Source organism: Tursiops truncatus, chromosome 1, assembly GCF_011762595.2.
Source record: "Tursiops truncatus isolate mTurTru1 chromosome 1, mTurTru1.mat.Y, whole genome shotgun sequence".
NCBI lineage: Eukaryota > Metazoa > Chordata > Mammalia > Artiodactyla > Delphinidae > Tursiops > Tursiops truncatus.
In genome coordinates, this window is record NC_047034.1 from 119,640,137 (window position 1) to 119,659,906 (window position 19,770).

The following is a 19,770-nucleotide window of genomic DNA, read 5'->3' on the forward strand; positions in this document are numbered from 1 at the left end:
ACGATTTTTTCATGGTGGCCCCCAGTCAGTGACTGAGAAAGGTGGTGGTAAAAAGACCCAGCCATTTCCACTCAATGTGACACCCCTCTAAACGGCAATGTGTGCTCTGGAGCTCCCACTGGGCTGGCAGAGATTTTAGCAAGTCTGCCCTGTGGTCTGACAGCTCCTGCTGACCAACATTTCTTCCTTCCTTCCTTTTCCTTTCACAGGTGTCACTTCCACATAAATCTCTTGCACTCCTAAATCCCTTTCAGAGTTTGCTATTCAAGAACTAAACAGGCATACCATATGATAAAATGTTTTCTTTTAATGTGCATTTAAATCAAAACTGACCTGGAATTTGAACTTAGGTCTTCTGACTGAATCCTATGCTTTTCTGAATGATATGTTACCTTCCACCCCCAACCACCCTTCTACTCCAAAATGTTTGCCTTTCATGTGCAAGCCCTGACCATGTGCTCTTCACAGAAAAGGGATCTAATACCTGCTGGATCTAATCCATCTTATGTAACTGCAATGAGGACAAAATGGAATAAAGCATGTGGAAATGTTAGTAAACCCCATATCCTTACAAATTTATACATTTATATTAAATGTATTGTCCCCAAGACTGACCTAATTCAATGAGAATATTCACCTTATGTCTCAGTCCACTCTGACTCTAAGATGTTTAATCATGCAATGCGGGGGACCTTCAAGATGGTGGAGTAAGACGTGATCACCTTCCTCCCCACAAATACATCAGAAATACATCTACATGTAGAACAACTCCTGCAGAACACCTACTGAACACTGGCAGAAGACCTCAGGCCTCCCAAAAGGCAAGAAACTCCCCACGTACCTGGGTAGGGAAAAAGAAAAAAGAAAAAACAGAAACAAAAGAATAGGGATGGGACCTGCACCAGTGGGAGGGAGCCGTGAAGAAGGAAAGGTTTCCACACACTAGGAAACCCCTTTGCGGGCGGAGACTGTGGGTGGCGGGGGTAAACCTTCGGAGCCATGGAGGACAGCGCAGCAACAGGGGTGCTGAGGGCAAAGTGGAGAGATTCCCACACAGAGGATCGGTGCCAACCAGCACTCACCAGCCCGAGAGGCTTGTCTGCACACCTGCCGGGGTGGCTAGGGGCCGGGAGCTGAGGCTAGGGCTTTAGTCGGATCGCAGGGAGAGGGCTGGGGTTGGCTGCGTGAACACAGCCTGCAGGGGGCTCGTGCATCACAGCTAGCCGGAGTGTGCCCAGGAGAAAGTCTGGAACTGCCAAATAAGCAATAGATTTTTTCTTGCCTCTTTGTTTTGGGGTGTACGAGGAGAGGGGATTCATAGCACCACATAACCAAGCTCCAGAGACGGATGGAGCATTGGCTATCAACGCAGACCCCAGAGACGGGCCTGAGATGCTAAGGCTGCTGCTGCTGCCACCAAGAAGCCTGTGTGCGAGCACAGGTCACTATCCACACCTCCCCTCCCGGGAGCCTGTGCAGCCCACCACTGCCAGGGTCCCGTGATGCAGGGACAACTTTCCCGGGAGAACGCTCGGCGCACCTCAGGCTGTTGCAATGTCAGGTTGGCCTCTGCTGCCGCAGGCTCGCCCCACATTCCGTACCCCTCCCTCCCCCCGGCCTGAGTGAGACAGAGCCCCCGAATCAGCTGCTCCTTTAACCCCGTCCTGTCTGAGCGAAGAACAGATGCCCTCAGGCAACCTACATGCAGAGGTGGGGCCAAATCCAAAGCTGAACCCCGAGAGCTGTGCGAACAAAGAAGAGAAAGGGAAATCTCTCCCAGCAGCCTCAGGAGCAGCGGATTAAATCCCACAATTAACATGATGTACCCTGCATCTGTGGAATACCTGAACAGACAACGAATCATCCCAAAATTGAAGCGATGGACTTTGTGTGATTTTGTCTGTATAGCTTTGCTTTTACCATTTGTCCTAGGGTTCTGTCTGTCTGTGTTTTTGGTTGTTTTTTTTTTTTTTTAAGTATAGTTTTTGAGCGCTTGTTATCATTGGTGGATTTGTTTTTTGGTTGGTTGCTCTCTTTTTCTTTTTATTACTTTTCAAATTTCTTTTATTTTTAAAATATTTTAATTTTTTATTTTAATAACTTTATTTTATTTTATTTATTTTTTCTTTCTTTCTTTTATTATCCCTTTTCTTCTAAGCCGTGCGGCTGACAGGGTCCTGGTGCTCCGGCCGGGTGTGAGACCTGTGCCTCTGAGGTGGGAGAGCCAAGTTCAGGACATTCATCCACCAGAGACCTCCCGGGTCCACATAATATCAGACAGCGAAAGTTCTCCCAGTGATCTCCATCTCAACGCTAAGACCCAGCTCCACTCAATGACCAGCAAGCTACAGTGCTAGACCCCCTACACCAAACAACTAGCAACACAGGAACACCACCACACCCCTTAGCAGAGAGGCTGCTTAAAATCATAATAAGGTAACAGACACCCCAAAACATACCACCGGACGCAGTCCTGCCCACCAGAAAGACAAGATCCAGCCTCATGCACCAGAACACAGGCACCAGTCCCCTCCACCAGGAAGCCTACACAACCCACTGAACCATCCTTAGTGACTGGGGGCAGACACCAAAAACAATGGGAACTACAAACCTGCAGCGTGTGAAAAGGAGACCCCAAACACAGTAAGTTTAGCAAAATGAGAAGACACAGAAACACACAGCAGATGAAGGAGCAAGGCAAAAACCCACTAGACAAAACAAATGAAGAGGAAATAGGCAATCTACCTGAAAAAGAATTTAGAGTAATGACAGTAAAGATGATCCAAAATCTTGGAAATAGAATGGAGAAAATACAAGAAACATTTAACAAGGACTTAGAAGAACTAAAGAGCAAACAAACAATGATTAACAGTACAATAAATGAAATTAAAAATTCTCTAGAAGGAATCAGTAGCAGAATAACTGAGGCAGAAGAACAGATAAGTGACCTGGAAGATTAAATAGTGGAAATAACTACTGCAGAGAAGAATAAAGAAAAAAGAATGAAAAGAATTGAGGACAGTCTCAGAGACATCTGGGACAACATTAAATGCACCAACATTTGAATTATAGGGGTCCCAGAAGAAGAAGAGATAAAGAAAGGGACTGAGAAAATATTTGAAGACATTATAGTTGAAAACTTCCCTAATATGGGAAAAACATAGTCAGTCAAGTCCAGGAAGCACAGAGAGTCCCATACAGGATAAACCCAAGGAGAAACATGCCAAGACACATATTAATCAAGCTATCAAAAAGTAAATACAAAGAAAAAATATTAAAAGCAGCAAGGGAAAAACAACAAATAACATACAAGGGAATCCCCATAAGGTTAACAGCTGATCTTTCAGCAGAAACTCTGCAAGCCAGAAGGGACATATTTAAAGTGATGAAAGGGAAAAACCTACAACCAAGATTACTCTACCCAGCAAGAATCTCATTCAGATTTGACAGAGAAATCAATAACTTTACAGACAAGCAAAAGTTAAGAGAATTCAGCACCACCAAACCGGCTTTACAACAAATGCTAAAGGAACTTCTCTATGCAGGAAACACAAGAGAAGGAAAAGACCTACAATAACAAACCCAAAACAATTTAGAAAATGGCAATATGCACATACTTATCGATAACCACCTTAAATGTAAATGAATTAAATGCTCCAACCAAACGACATAGACTGGCTGAATGGATACAAAAACAAGACCCTTATATATGCTGTTTCCAAGAGACCCACTTCAGATACGGGGATATATGTATATGTATAGCTGATTCACTTTGTTATAAAGCAGAAACTAACACACCATTGTAAAGCAATTATACTCCAATAAGGATGTTAAAAAATTACAAAAAATAAAAAATCATGTAATACGTCAATTTCTCTCCTTTTTGTTTTTTTTTGGTAACAGCTTTATTGAGATATAACACACAGACACAATTACCCCCTTTAAAATGTACGATTCACTGGTTTTTAGTATATTCAGCGCAGGCTCAGCGGCCATGGCTTACGGGCCCAGCCACTCCGCAGCATGTGGGATCTTCCCAGACCGGGGCACGAACCCATGTCCCCTGCATCAGCAGGCGGACTCTCAACCACTGTGCCACCAGGGAAGCCCCCCCATTTTCATCAACCCTGAAAGGAACGGTGTACCTTTAGCTACGGCATCTCAATCCTCCTCAGCTGTAGGCAATGACTAATCTACTTTCTGTTTCTATAGATTTACCTATACTGGACGTTTCCCAGTATTTCTGGGATTGGACATATTGCTGAATTGGACTAAATTGTTTTCTGTAATATCCTATCCAACTCTGATATATTAATGCTCCCTGAAGTGTCCCATCAAGCTGCAAGGCAGAACCAAACTTGCTTTGGAAAGAAGACAGCGTTTCTGAGTGTGAAAATAAGACATATAAATAAATATGTTAATAATGTGCCTACCTAAGCAGTTTTTTCTTCATAAACCTAATTAACCCAACATAGCAACTGTTATAGCCTGTTTGTATTTGTAAAGATAAAAGTAATATAAGCAGTTTTGTAGTCTTCAAAGAACATTAAGGTTTCTTCTAGGACAAAGAACTATGCAGGGCTTCAGTATGAAATATATTTAGTTCCAGGTATAAAAATTTAATGGACTAAAGCTGCTTCATGTGTCATAGACATTGCCAATGAAAGGATCCATTAATCAGTGTAAAAATAACTGCTCACACCTACATGCCTCTTGTTGAAATAATTCTGAATTTATCTTCACAAAAGATATCAATGATTAAAGACTTCAGTGTGGTGGAAATACTTGACTTTGCTTGAAATTTTGAAAAAAAGAAAGAAAAAAGAGAAGGAACACACTCTTAGATTTGAGTACATGTACTCTTACTAGGGTAATATCTCCAAATTTGCTTTTGCCCTATTTTTTTTTTTTCTCATCACCTCTGCTGACCCTTTTCCAGTTTCCCATAATCACTTTCTTCCTGTGGGCTGCTTCCAATTGGCCTTTGAGTATGTTTGTCTTCTCTTTCAATAATATAGATATGATTTAACAGGGAGGAGCTAATCAGAATCTCTGGAAGTTTGGGAGAATGCAAATACATGCTGTTTGAAAAAGCAAATTGAATATTATAATTTCTTTAATTTGCTTTCACTTATATTTTATTCTTTAATTAAAAAAATTTTAACAGACTGTGAATTTTTATGTTTATCCAAAGAGTCAAGACCTTAAAAAAAGATTCAAAAACACTATCGTAGAAATCTTTCCAAGATCCCACCACTTATCAAGACACTGCCCAATATTGCCTTTTGAAGGAGCAATCAATATTCATTGCCTCCTTTTTCCTAACACCATTTATTTTCAATCCATTTTCATACTTTCTACTCCCACAAATTCACTAAAATATCCCTTACAGAGATATCTGACAATTTCCTAATTTCCAATTCTAATGACCAAAATAGGACACTATTTTGTTCAATGTCAACATAATTCTTCCTCCTTTGAAGTACTTTCCTTTTTCCCAGTCACCACAGAATTATAACTTTATTCATTTATTTATGTAACACATATATTGATGAATATATACGAGGAATTGTTGTAAGTGCTCAAATAAGATAATAAGCAATTTAGATCCAGTCCTTGCCTTAGCAGTGCTCATAATTCCTATCAGAGGTTACAAACAGGCCTCAATGGGAAATGATGTACATGGTTTGTACTGTATATGTGTACATGTATTTAAAACTAAAATTTGTGAATTAATGGCCAACAAACAAGTATCAGGAAACTTGATATAATTTCTGATTTTCTGAAATTTGGGACAATACTGGGCTTACATTCCTATATGGCAACGATTAACTGGACCTGAATATTGACTGCTCCCTTCACATAGGGCATAAATTCTCTAACTTGCTATAGTGTCCACTGCTTTTTGTATCTCAAAAACATTGAGTCTATTAGTTCCCATTTAACTTTGTTATATTATCTAACACCTTCATTTATTTATGTTAACTGCCTCATTCCTGAAAGCATGAGAGATTGTGACCCCTAATCTAGAGGAAGGTGAAGAGAAGTAACCAGAAAGTGAAATATAGCATTATTTACAGTGCGATAAGGTGCTAAGGGTACATGGTATGTAATCCAGCCCTGGGGGGATGGGGTCAGGGAATCCTCTTCAAGAAATAGTGCTGTCCAAAATAAGAACTGAAGGATATGTTAACATCTTTAGTTATAATCCCACTATCTTTTCATTGAGAACATGTTCATTTAGAAAGAGATTATGAAGTATTTGGTTACTAAGAAGAAATGTGAGTATAAAAAGAAATCCATCTTAAAGATTGCTCTAATTTGTGGGTATAAATGTTCCCTAGTTCCTTAAAGTATGGATCAAGTCAGTGTTAAAAAGTAGCAATTTAACTGGAAGTTAAGTATGCAAAAGTGCTTTGGGTCCTGGATTTAGGACAGTTTAAAAAAAATCTCTCAACTTTGCAATCAAACACATATGCTATGGAAAAAAATATATATATGGACAAAAGATACAGTGGTTTCCAGGCTATGAATCACCAGGACTAGAAAACAGAGTTTTCTGATAGGCATGGCTGTGTAGCAATAAGAACCTAGGTCTAGTGACCCAGACAGAAATAGGCTTGAATTAAATTTTTCCCTCCTTCCTTGTCCTTCCCCTTTGTAATAAATATATAAAATAATTCTTCTAAATGACTGGAATGAGATCTTGCTAGACATCTACAGGATGGAATAACTGATCATTCAATATCTGCTTTTATCCTGTGAAATGCTAAAAAGAATCTGACTAATCAAAATGCTACTTTTTATTCACAAAGAAATTTCATCAAGTGGTTTGTCTGTATATGTGAGGTTAAATTAGATGATCTAATAAACTTTTGTTCATTAACATTCCTTTTTTTTTTTGTGAGGTACACGGACCTCTCACTGTTGTGGCCTCTCCCATTGTGGAGCACAGGCTCCGGACGCACAGGCTCAGAGGTCATGGCTCATGGGTCTAGCCGCTCTGCGGCATGTGGGATCTTCCCGGACCGGGGCACAAACCCGTGTCCGCTGCATCGGCAGGCGGACTCTCAACCACTGTGCCACCAGGGAAGCCTCATTAACATTCTTATTTAAAATCTTTGAAACTATATAAATCTCAATTTTTTCCCCAAAGTCTTGTGTTTCATTTTAGGAGTACAATTTAGATACCATCTAAAGAAGTATGCCCCAAAGTGGAATGCAAATATGACAGGAGTCTTGTAAGGAAATATTCATTAAAGTGCAAGAAGAAAATACTAGAAATTCTGCTTATGTTTATTTATATATAAAGATAATAAAATTTTACCAATATTTAACATGAAAATTTACACTAGTGGTCTCAGTTCATATATCAGTTTGTCATGTGTTACATACAGTACTCAAAGTATAAGAAATCAATACTTGGAATTCCAAATAGAGAGAAGATGAGAGTTGCCTGCATTTAATATATGAGTTTTAGCATTTAGTATATGAGGATTCATTATAGCTATGTGAGCCAAATTCGGTGGATTTATAGATTTTAATATCTTATTTTAACTGAATTGATCCTTAAAAAAATGGCATATTATCTTCAGAAAATTCCTGTGATGAAACTATAGATCAAATACATATTATTAATGTAAGAAGAAGAAAAGGAAAATGGCAGAGCTGCGTTTTTCATTCTACTTACCTGAGCTTTGTATAAGCTAAATTTCTAGGTAAAATTAATGGCAGTCTAATTATCTTTGAATATAAATTTGTCAAAATATTTTGATATTATCAAAAATGATATTTGAAGTATGAATTTATGTCCACAAATTTTAACACTGTCTGCCAAAGAGTTTACTTTGCCTTGAGCTATTTACTGGTGATTTTTATTCACGATTATAATTTATGAACAATTATATACATTTTGAGGTGCTAATTTTATATGGCATATGATAAAAAATGTTTGGAGTCCATTGATCTAAGTATAGACTTCATTTCTTTGATATCTATTATTAGGTATTCTCATCTCTTCAGTATGCAATAATACAGAGGACATGGTCCTTTTCTTTTTATTTTTCTGTGTAAAATAGCTGACACATTAGGTCTCTATTAAATGCTTATTGAAATAGAAGTTCAACAATAATAATTAGCTTTTATTAAGTATTTACTATGTGTTAGTATTTTGCTGCATGTCATACTGCATATGATTTGTCCTTTTTAAAACTGTAAACCACCCAATGAAATAGGTAATTCTATTTGCTCCATTTCAGAGAGACAGTGGGAGAGAGTAACTTGCCTGAAGATGAACACTATTAAGTCTTAGAACTGAGATATGAACATGAATAGTGTAGCTTTTAAGCTAACAGTATTTATTAAGGTACATTATTATATCAATAAATATCAAGCATTATTTGTACTAATGTTTGGGTACTCATTAATTTCTCAAGAGTATTTATCAAGGATCTTTTACAGGTCCTATACACTGAGGAATCAGAAAGAAAAAGACTCACTACCAAATTCGAATTTCACAGTCCAACATGTGAAATATAGAAATAAACAAATAATTACAAGTGCTGTAATAAAAAAGAATGTGAATGTGTAACTGAAACCCAAAAGATAGTACAGTAAAATCTGAGAGTTCAAGAAAGCTCAAGAAGACTCAGTTTACCTTGGTTTTAAATAAATAATACTTTCCTATCAGGAAAATAAATTAAAAAGTATTTAAGCAGAAGAAATAACAAGAATAAAAACACTGAAGTATGAAAGTGCTTAATCTAAAGAATGCAGTAATCTAGAACAGTGCTTTTCAAACTTTAGCCTGCAAACCTGCTTTCTGGGATTAAAAAAAAAAAAGCAAATTCTGGTTGAATAGGGAGTGAGATTCTTCATTCCTAAAAATCTCTCATTTGAGGCAGATGCAGCTGATTCTCTGGCCACAATTTGAGTTGCAAGACTTGAACTGTGATTCTCAACATGTAGCCTTAGACTGCTTGCATCAAAACTGCCTTGACTCTTTGATAAAAAATTTATATTCTCAGCCTATCCTAGATGTACCAAATTAGATTGGTGTGAGATGGAGAGGGAAATATTCATTTTAAGCCTGTAGTTACCATATGATTCTCATGCACATTAAATTTGAAAACCATTAGGTTTGGAAGTTCAGAGCCTGCACAAAAAGAGTCTGGAAAGTAAATTCAGCAAAACTGTGAACTAAGGGATCTTGAATATCTAATTTAGGAGTTTGAATTTTATTAGACAGGCAATGGGTGACCATAGAAAGTTTTAAATGAACATTGACATTGTAGATTTGTATCTTATGCAGATCACTTTAGAAGCAATCTAAAAATATATGGGATCATGACAGGATAACTTGTATGGATTTTCCCTACTGACAACTGAAATCTATAAAGTGGAACAAAATATATGACACAACTATTCTCAGGCAATGAAGAACATGAAGAAAGAACTGTGATCTTGGGAGAAGGGAAAGATACAAAGTAAGTCCCCACAATACTCCATGATTGCCCTAGCCTTCTGCCTGAGAAAAAAAATTCAACACCTTTAAGGGAAGATGACATAATGAAGATTTCCTGTAACAAATAATATATAATGTCTAACATGCAATAAAAATTGATAAGTAAAGAAACCAGAAAATGTAACATGTAGTCAAAAGGAAAAGCATTCAATAGAACAAACACTAAGGTAATCCAGATGTTAGAAACAACAGATAAGGCACTTAAAGTAGTCACTAATGATAGGTTCAAGAATTTAAATGAAAATATGGAAAAATAAATGAACAGATGAGTAATCATAGCAGAGAAGAAATTATATTTTAACAGTAAGTGGAAATTCTGGAACTGAAAAATACATCTGAAATGAATAACTCTTAGTAGATTAGAATCAGATGGAAGATGGCAGAGAAATGGTGTTGAAACTGAATTCAAATAAACAGAAATAATCAAATTTTGAAAACAGAAAGGGGATTGAAAAGAATGAACAGAGACTTGGTAATATTTGGAAGATTATCAAACAATCTAACATACATATTTGAAAAAATAATGGTCAAAATTTCTGAATTTGATGAAAACGAATTTACAGATTTAAGAAACTCAATGTTCAAAAAGCATTGTACACAGGAAATCATACATAGGATTATTATAACCAATCTGCTGAAAACCAAAGATATTTTCTCTTCTCTTACTTTCTTTAAAAGATATTAATGCTTAACAGAAAAATTCTAACAACGTATTGGAGATTATACATGTATAGATGTAAGGTATACGGTAACAATAGTATAAAGAATAAAGATTGAGTGGAACTATATCATTGGAAGGGTCTTACATTTAAAGTGAAGTAGGCCAATATTAACAAAAATACCTGTGATATGTTAAGGATCCATAGTGTAATCACTAGAGTCATCAGTTAAAAAATAATGCATAGTAGTTTTTTCTCTTTAAATGACATTGTTAAGAAAATGAAAAGGCAAGCCTAGAATGGGAGAAATTTTTTGCAAAAAATATATCCAACAAAGAATCTGTATCCAGAATATATAAAAGTCTGTTACAATTCAAGAAAACAATAAAGCAAATTTAAAAATGGGAAAAAGTGTTCAACAGACACTATACCAAAAAAAATTTGGTGACAAGCAAATGAAAATCTATTCAATTTCATTAGTCACTGGGGCAATTCAATATATTCATAATGAGATACGAATACACACCTAATAGAATGGCTAAGATAAAATATACTGACCATATGAAGTGTTGGCAAAGATGTGGAACAACTACAATTCTAATACATTACTGATGGGATGGAAAATGATGTAGCTAGTTTGGTAAGGAGTTCGGCATTTTCTTATTAAAATTAAAAATGCACTTATGATATGACCCAGCAATTTCACTCCTAGATATTGCCCAAGAGAAATAAAAACATAGTTCAAACAAAGATTTGTACAAGAACGTTAATAGTAAATTTATTTATAATAGTCAAGATGTAAAGACAACCATCAACAAATCCTTCAACAGATGGATAGTTAAATAAACTGTGGTATATCCTTATAAGGGAATACAACTTTCCAATAAAAGAAATGAATTACTAAACACACAACAACAGCATTATGATAAGTGGGAGAATATAAAAGAAAACAAACTGAATAGATTGCATTCATATAAAATTCTAGAAAGGGGAAAACTATAGGGATAGAACAGACATCAGTGGTTTCCAGAGGTCAGGTGACATGGAGGAGGGAATTGATTGCATAAAGGTATGAGGGAACTTTTGTGTATGATAGAAAAGTGTTATATCATGATAGCAATGATGGTACATGAATATATATATTTTCAAAAGTCATCAACTTGTACACTTAAAATTGTGAATTTTATTGTGTATAAATTATACCTCAATAAATTTGACCCCTTAAAAAAACCCAACCAGGGCTTCCCTGGTGGCGCAGTGGTTGAGAGTCCGCCTGTCGATGCAGGGGACATGGATTCGTGCCCCGGTCTGGGAAGATCCCACATGCCGCGGAGCGGCTGGGCCCGTGAGCCATGGCCGCTAAGCCTGCCCGTCCGGAGCCTGTGCTCTGCAACGGGAGAGGCCACAACAGTGAGAGGCCCGCGTACCGAAGAAAAAAAAAAAAGTCAAGATGTTGCTAGAAAGCAGAGATGCCCTCATTTGTGAAAAATACTCAGGTCTGAGGCAGGCCCAGCATTCGGGGGTGTGTAATTGAATGTGGCCAATAAAACGATTTGAAAATCACATTATTCATTTTGTGAGTATTAACAATAAAGTTCAATTGCAATATTTCTAAAAATCCAAAGAACTGTATAAAAATAATTGTTCTGTATGCATCAAAAATACTAAGATCAAGAAAGGCAAGGAAAGGCAGAGAAACTCCTTCAGTTTAAAGGAGACTACAGAGACAAGAAAACTAAAAATATATGACTCTGGATTGAATGCTAAACAACAAAAAAATAAACAGCTATAAATGACAGTATTGGGATAACTGACCACATTTGCATTTTGGGTATAGATTAGATAAAGAACATAGTATCAATGTCACATTTTCTGATTTTGATAATTGTACTGTGAATATGTAAGTTAATTTCCTTTTTCTTAGGAAATAAAGATAAAAGTATTTAGTAGCTATAGGGAATGTTGTCTTTACTTTCAAATGATTCTGAAAAAAAATAGAGTGATGATGGAGATGGGACAAAATATAAACAATTAATAAATCTGGATAAAGTGCATATAGGAGTTTCTTGTAATAGTCTGGAAATTATTTTGTTTAAAATAATACTGGGCTTCCCTGGTGGCACAGTGGTTGAGAGTCCGCCTGCCGATGCAGGGGATACGGGTTCGTGCGCCGGTCTGGGAAGATCCCACATGCCGCGGAGCGGCTGGGCCCGTGAGCTATGGCCGCTGAGCCTGTGTGTCCGGAGCCTGTACTCCGCAGCGGGAGAGGCCACAACAGTGAGAGACCCGCGTACAGAAAAAAAAAAAAAAAAAAAAAAAAGCGTACAGGAAAAAAAAAAAAAAAAAAAACTAAAATAAGAATTAAAATATATGGGGGAAGAGAATCACAGCCCAAAATGAATCAGATGCCTACTGCAGTCGTCCAGGGAAGGTATAATTAGAACTATATTTAATACAATAGTAGTATGAATGGCTACTTTATATTGTTTCTATGTTTAAAGTGGAATGGTAAAGTTAATTTGTTTTTATCTTTGTTAAGAAATAAGTAATCATGCATTCTGTTATGGCCTCTTAAGAATCTTTGCCTACCTTGTGTCCTAAGATTCTAAATTTGTTTAAATTTGTTATAAAAAAGTTATAGTCCATATATCCTTCTGTAAAATATAAGAAAACAGAATAACTAGAGCAAAGAGAACTCTAAAAATGGAAATTTAGGTTTGATAAACAGAGGTGGAAGAACTATATTTTCTTAAGATTGTAGTCTTAGATCATTCAGAACCCATTTGTGTGGCTGTGTCATGCTAAATCTTGGGAAAATGAACTAATACAGAGAGAATATCCCAGACAGTCAAATTCAGAATTCATGGTTTCACAATACCACCTTGACTATCCACCACCAGCTTCCTATTCCTTGAAGCTCTTCTACTTTAACCTCCTGCCATTCAGCAAAAAGGCCGGTGTCAGACTCTATTTCCTACACCCTGAACTCAGTCTCCATTCAAGTTTTGTAGGATGATTAGTAGGTATTAAAGACAATTTAGCACTTACTGACACTTTTTCCCAGAAGGAATCGGACAAATTGACTAGGCATTGATGGGGCCGGAAAAAGGATGAGCATTAGAGCATTTGCATGGTGAATCACAGGAATATGTGAATGTGAATCATGGGAAAATATGGCTCTCTTCCCCCACAGTGATAAACTCTCTAAAGGTTGGGGGAGGGTTGCAAAGTGAAAGTGATCCAGATACAAGCAAAGGGCTGTCCCCAGCCCCCGCCTCTGCCACCACCACACCTGCACATACAAAACTGAAATAAAATCCTGTCACAGACTCACATGACATTGAGAAAGAACAAAATATTTTGCAATATAACAGTAAGACTCAACTGTACTTGATTCTAATCATTATCCTAACATTTACTGGATAACCAACTTTAATCTTCAGTTTTCTTTTCAGTAAAATAAGGACTAATATGAAACTCACCAAGTTATTTTAATGACAGAAGAAATAATGTATATAAAACCTAGAGTGATATTTAGCTCATAATAAGTACAGAGTAAGTTGAAACTTACTACAATCAGAAAATGAACATTTATATTTAATTTATATGTTACATAAATTCATATTTATGACAATCTCAAGGATCTGTCCCAACACTAAGTATCCCAGCCTTTCCAATCCACTTCTATATTTACTTTATGATCAGGTACTGAGATTATGTTGGAACCAAGGATTAATGTAAGGAAAAAAACAACTGAAGCAAAAGTAGGAGAAATAAAAGAAAGATGATAAAGAGAACCCTAGAGGTATATTTTTATTAAGGAAAACATGCAGAAAAATGCAGCTTCAATGTGCTTCTTTCATCCTCAAATGCAGCCTCATCTTCTGCACAGAGGCAGCTTGGTCTCCTTGTAAGGAGCTCTGGCAAGAGAACCAGATTGCCAAGTCTTAAATTCTGGCTAACCACTAGCTATCCATGTAACCCTGGAGATAATAATAGTATTCATTCTCAGGGTTCTTGTGAAAATTAAATGAGATAAACACAGAAAGCAATAAAAAAAGAATGTGTTTTGATGATATCTGCTCAACAAAGAGTTAGCTAGAAGTTTATCCAGTAATGTAATTCTGTGGTCACTCTGCATATTTTCCATGATCACTAATTTGCAAAAAAAAAAAAAGCCTACAGATACACATCATCTTTGGTTCTAATACAAAACTTTTGTACCTTGTAAACTGCCAAATGCAAGGCTGTAAATCCATTTCTTGTCAGTCGAGATGGGCGGAGACCTTTTAACATAAGGGTTCTAATATGTGACTTGTTGCCTTAGAGAAAAAATGAAAAAAGTTAAATTGTGGGGATAGACTAAGTGACTTAAAAATCTCTCTTTAACTTAATGATAAATATCACACTGATGTATGAAAATGTCAGACTGCTGTTCTGGAGGCCATTTGTAAAGTTTTCCGTTAATTGACAGCCTTAGTAGTGAACATTTCTACATTTATAAAACTTTGTATCAGTGCTGTATATTTTAATGCATTTGTGTTACATTTTTTATTTGGTGCTCTCCTCATCATGTTTTAAACCATAAAAACATGAAAAAATTCACCCTAGTAAACTATTTGTGAAAAAGCTTAGATAGAAATCTAGCTGTGCAGGATTCATCAGAACATCATTAGCAATGGAGATTATTTAGATCAGAGAAATCTGGAGAAAATGCCTAAGGTTGGGAAGGCGTGTTTAAATTTGGGAAGAAGATCTGTTAAGTAGGGTCTGTTTGGGAGGAGTGGTTAAGGGATATGTTTAGTATCAATACTATATATTAGTGTTCTTTTAAAAACTGAGTTCAAAGGACACTAGTTTGGATTAACAGAAAACTATTCATTCACTAATTCAGTAAGTTTACTGAGTACCTACTATAAGCCAGGCACCATCCTAGGTGCTTGGGATATATTAATGAACCAAACATAACAAGATATGAGCGGAATTAAACTCTTAGTCTTCACTTTGATCAGTCTTCACTTCGGGATTTTATCTTTGGCATTTATTACCTTCCACATATCTTACTACAGACTGTGAAGCAACTGCTTGATGATATTTTGGGAAATGCTTTAAGTGCTTCTCAATTTAACCTTATCCATGACTGCCATGCCCGATACTGAAACATACTTTTTTTTTCCCCCAAGCAAATTTGATTCAAGGTAGGAGCGCAATAAAACTTAAATTCAGAGCTAAATCAATTGTAATATCTGCCTGGTAGTTAGTTACTTCTTCAGCTAAAGGTTATCAGGGTTCTAGGGGCAAAGCAAAAGAGGAAATCGGGTATGAATAGAATTCTCTTGCAGACTATTAATCAGTTCAAATCACTGACCATATAAACATATAGCCAGCTTATAAAGTATTGAGTTCCAAGCACTCACCTCCACAAATGCAACATAAATGAAGTAGAGACAGACCATTTTCTGTGCGGTAATTTAAATTGACTTTACTGAAGGCATCATCAGAACTGAAAAAAATATTTTACAGACGATTACAAATTTCAGCTTTTAGTTTATCATTTTTCATTTGAAAAATTATAATAGGGAATCTTGTTACTACAAATTCAGAAATATATCTTTTCTAGGATTCTTTTGTACCTAGAGAAAAGAATTTTGAGTATACCTCTAGATGAATAATAACTAAAATCATGAGAAAATAATATTAAAAGTTTGAGAGACCAAGTTTAAATTAAAGACTATCATACAAGTTCTATGTTCTACATATAATTTGAACTTTTCAGGACACCTTAATGAATTAAAATTTGTGTATAAGTAGAAAACACAGGTATTTGAAAATAAACCCATTTCTCTCACAATCAAAACCTTATATAATATTTAGGGAGAAATTCAAGAAATTCTCTCCAAAAAGAAAAAAAAAAAAGGTATCATTTGATAAGAGACTGGAGAAAGGAATACAGTCCCAATGTATTACAAATTCTGCCTGAAGCAAAGTTTCCTTATACTCTGACTGGGTCAGATTTCACAGATAAAGGTCTAAACTCTGATAAGGTACTATGATACAGTCCCAGGTGGGAAGAGAAGTAGTGTTAGTGATTCAATTAATGAAATCCTTGCCTTTGAACAAAGACCATTGCACCAGGAGGGCCCTAGAGAACCATAGGTAGCCTTTGAAAAAAATGTAAAGCTAAAATTCTCGACCTCTTGAGGTCACTGGTACTGCCAGGACATTTTTCAGTAGAAATGAGATCATATCTTTGGCCTCCCAGGTTAATTTCAAGCTGCCTCCTACCTATTTAAATCTCCAGCAGCTTTAGTGAGATAGCAAAGTCTTTGGTGAATGAGCCTTCCATATCATTTGTAAAGTACTTACACTTGAAAGGTACTATAAATTCAGAACATTATCATCAAGGCACCTAGTTAAGAACTTCAAAAGCTACTGAAATTTTAAAACAGAAAAAGAAAAGGTGCTATTCTCCAGGCTGCTGCTAAAAAGAGAAGCCTCTAATTCCAGGGATTTTGAAGGATTTCAGTGAAATGCTTTAATTAGAAATGGCAAGTCCAGTGGTTTGTTTTCATAGACATGGAAATATTGCAGAACTTTCTCACCCTCTTCACTTTCTTGCTTTCCATATTCAACTTCCCAGTAGCAAAGTCCACAGACATAGTTACTCACATTGAGAAATATACCTCAACTTGCTTTGGAATGTCACACGTTGAAGTACAATGAACACCAAGTCATTTTTACAAATGTTGCTAATATAATATAGCAAGGAGCCCAGGATTTCATGAAAAATAGTTAAGAATTTAACTCACTTCTATCTGCACCTTCCCCAGCTGAATGAACAATGCAAACAAACAAAAAAATCTGATGAAAATACCACTATTTAAAATGTCTACCAAAGGAGCCTAATTGTAAATGGTATAGCTATTTCATGGTATGAACAGAAACTTTACAAAATAATATGGTTCTTGGAAATATGTGGCCTTTGCCTGAGCCAGACATCTGAATTCTCAAAGCCAGGTGTATTATAGATGTCTTGGAGAAATTCAACTAATAGGTACTACTAAATAAAGTACACTCAGCAGCCCAACTTGGAAATGCATTCATAGTTCTCCGTGGTTATGATTTCAAATAGTACAGGTTTTCTGAAGAGCTGAACTCTGCTTTTAAAGCTAGGTAGACTGGATTTCTCTCTTAAAGTTTATAGGAAATTAGTGTCCATAAATAAAAAGGAAAATAAAACTGTAGCTAGCAGTTGAAGATGTTGATTGACAGTGATTCAGAAGCTCTGAGCTGCTTTGGCTTTCCTTCCTTGGTCCTTCCATTATCTAGCAAATGAAATACACAATAAGAACACAAGACAGAAAACAAAGTATTGGAGTGGGGCAGGAGAGGGAAGCCTTCTGTTAAATGTAAAGAACTATACAACCTTCAGCCTAAGAGAAAAAGGGAGAAGGAAGTATTGACACTTTCTTTTGAGCTAACTATAACAAACTGAATGGCAAATACTGAAAGAAGATAAAGCTTGAGAGCGCCTCTGTAGCAATAAACCCTTGAGAAAAATTAGTTTTTCAATGTGTATCTCTAATATTACACAGCAATGATGTTTTAAAAGTGGAAAAAATCATTTCAGCAGTGTAGGTACTTAAATCTTGGGCCTTGTATTCACACCAGGACTGAAATTGTATCCTGTTCCTGTCTTTAAGTAGTGCTTTTTTTTTTCTCTTTTTCTCCAATTTGGGCAAGTTATTTAACCTCCTCAAGTCTCACTTTCTTCAGTTATAAAATTATTAAAATGATTCACATGACATTGTGTTGTGAAGAAAAATGGAATTAAGTGCTTACTATAGTACTTGGTACATGATATGTTATCATTACTATTTTTAGCAAGTTTACTGTGAATGTACAACTCTCCTTTTGTAGTCTAAGTCTTGAGAGAACTTTAGCACAATTTTCAAACCAAGTTTGAACTTCTTTGACCTCTCACATTTCACAACCTGTAAAATTTCCCTATTTTGACCAAGTTGACTGTTGTGACATCTAATACCTATCAGTGATTCAGAGCAACTACTAGAATCACAGTTTTGTAATACAAGTCCAGCAGCATCATTACTATGGGGAAGGCATTTTCAACACTGGAGATATTAAAAGAACAACAAAATCCAAAGGAAAAAATGGTTGTGCTGAAAATCATTTTATGGCGAAGGTGGACTCAATTGCTTTCTTTTTCCAAGTTCTAACTTTGATGGTATATTCAATCAGTCTGGCACGACACCTACTGAACACCCAACTGTGTGCTCCACCTCTGTTCTTAATGCTCATTTCAGGTTGTTTTCAACAGTCTACTTGATAGGAACTGTTCACTAATTCCTGGATCATTTAAGTGCATCAGTCTTGGGAACACGCACAATAGAGAGAATCCTGCAGTTGACCTTAGCATTAGTCCTGATCTCTAATGCTCCAAGCAGCTTTGCAAAGAAAGTAAACACTGAATAAACAGAAAAAATAAGGTGATAAAGTCTATTGCTTTATTTAAAAAAAAAACACTAAATGAATGTATATTGTTTACATAAATAAGACTGAAAGTATGAATTATATTAGAGACTTTTTATTCAACAATCATTCTTTAACTTACTGAATCTTACGCTAGATTTGACCATTCATAAGTAAATCAGTATACAGTCCTAAATAGCTCCTTGTCAAAACTGAGCTGTAGTCTCTTACTTTTATTTTCCTCTTGAATTCTATTTTCCCTGAACTCATGCAACTTCTATTAATGCCAACAAAATGAATAAACAGAGAATAGACTCCCACAGTGTTTGTCAGTTAAGCACAATTTTAATAGTAACATTTTTATCTTAACTTTAATAACTGGAATGTAATTTTTTTTTAATGAGAGTTACTTTGGGGCTATACTTGAATCCTAATTCTCACTTCCTGTTAACTTGTAGTCAAATGTTCCTGTCAAATGTTTGATACATGCAATTAAAATATTCGAGATTTTAAAGCAATCATTCCTAGGGGAGATATTTTCCCTTCTTTTGCCTCTTCTAAAGGAACTGTATGTGTCAAATTGACTGCCAGTTGAGCATCACTTATGTATTCTAATATCCTAAGCTCAATTTATTTTTTAATTTTCCCTTACATTTTTTATCACCTGCCATGCCATACTGTAACTTAACATATCCTAATGAGTTCACAGTGCTTGCTGGTGCATGAATGAAGTTCCTAATTAAAATGAAGTCACTATATGAATATATTTCTAATAGTAAATTCTGTCCTTCATCATTAAAAATGGTAGTTTTGGGCACAAAGGTTACTTTCTTTCTTGTAGCATAATGAACTCTTTTCTTAGCCTTTACCTTTTATCCAGAAAAGTACGCAGTTTTGTGATCCAATTAAACTTCTCATGACCTCATCCTTTCAAGAGGATATCTGACATGTTCACAAATGGAAACTTATTAAAATGTAACATTTGAACACTTGGCCAAAGCCAAAATATTCAGATAGGTAGAAAAATTTCTTAAATTAATTCATTGGCTGAAATGTAGGTAAAGGCCAAGAAGTAGAAAGAAGGTAAAAATTTGTTAT

The 19,770-nt window shown here is 35.9% G+C and overlaps 1 protein-coding gene across 1 annotated transcript in view; it reads right to left on the reverse strand.

Annotated features, from left to right (window-relative positions):
* TNNI3K (TNNI3 interacting kinase) overlaps positions 1–19,770 on the reverse strand; it is a 296,461-nt gene that overhangs the window by 252,668 nt on the left and 24,023 nt on the right. Inside the window, exons 7-8 of the mRNA XM_019919967.2 lie at positions 15,600–15,685; positions 14,407–14,504 (exon numbers count right to left, since the gene is read on the reverse strand). Of these exons, the coding sequence (XP_019775526.1) occupies positions 14,407–14,504; positions 15,600–15,685 (184 nt within the window). The remainder of the gene's footprint in view (positions 1–14,406; positions 14,505–15,599; positions 15,686–19,770) is intronic.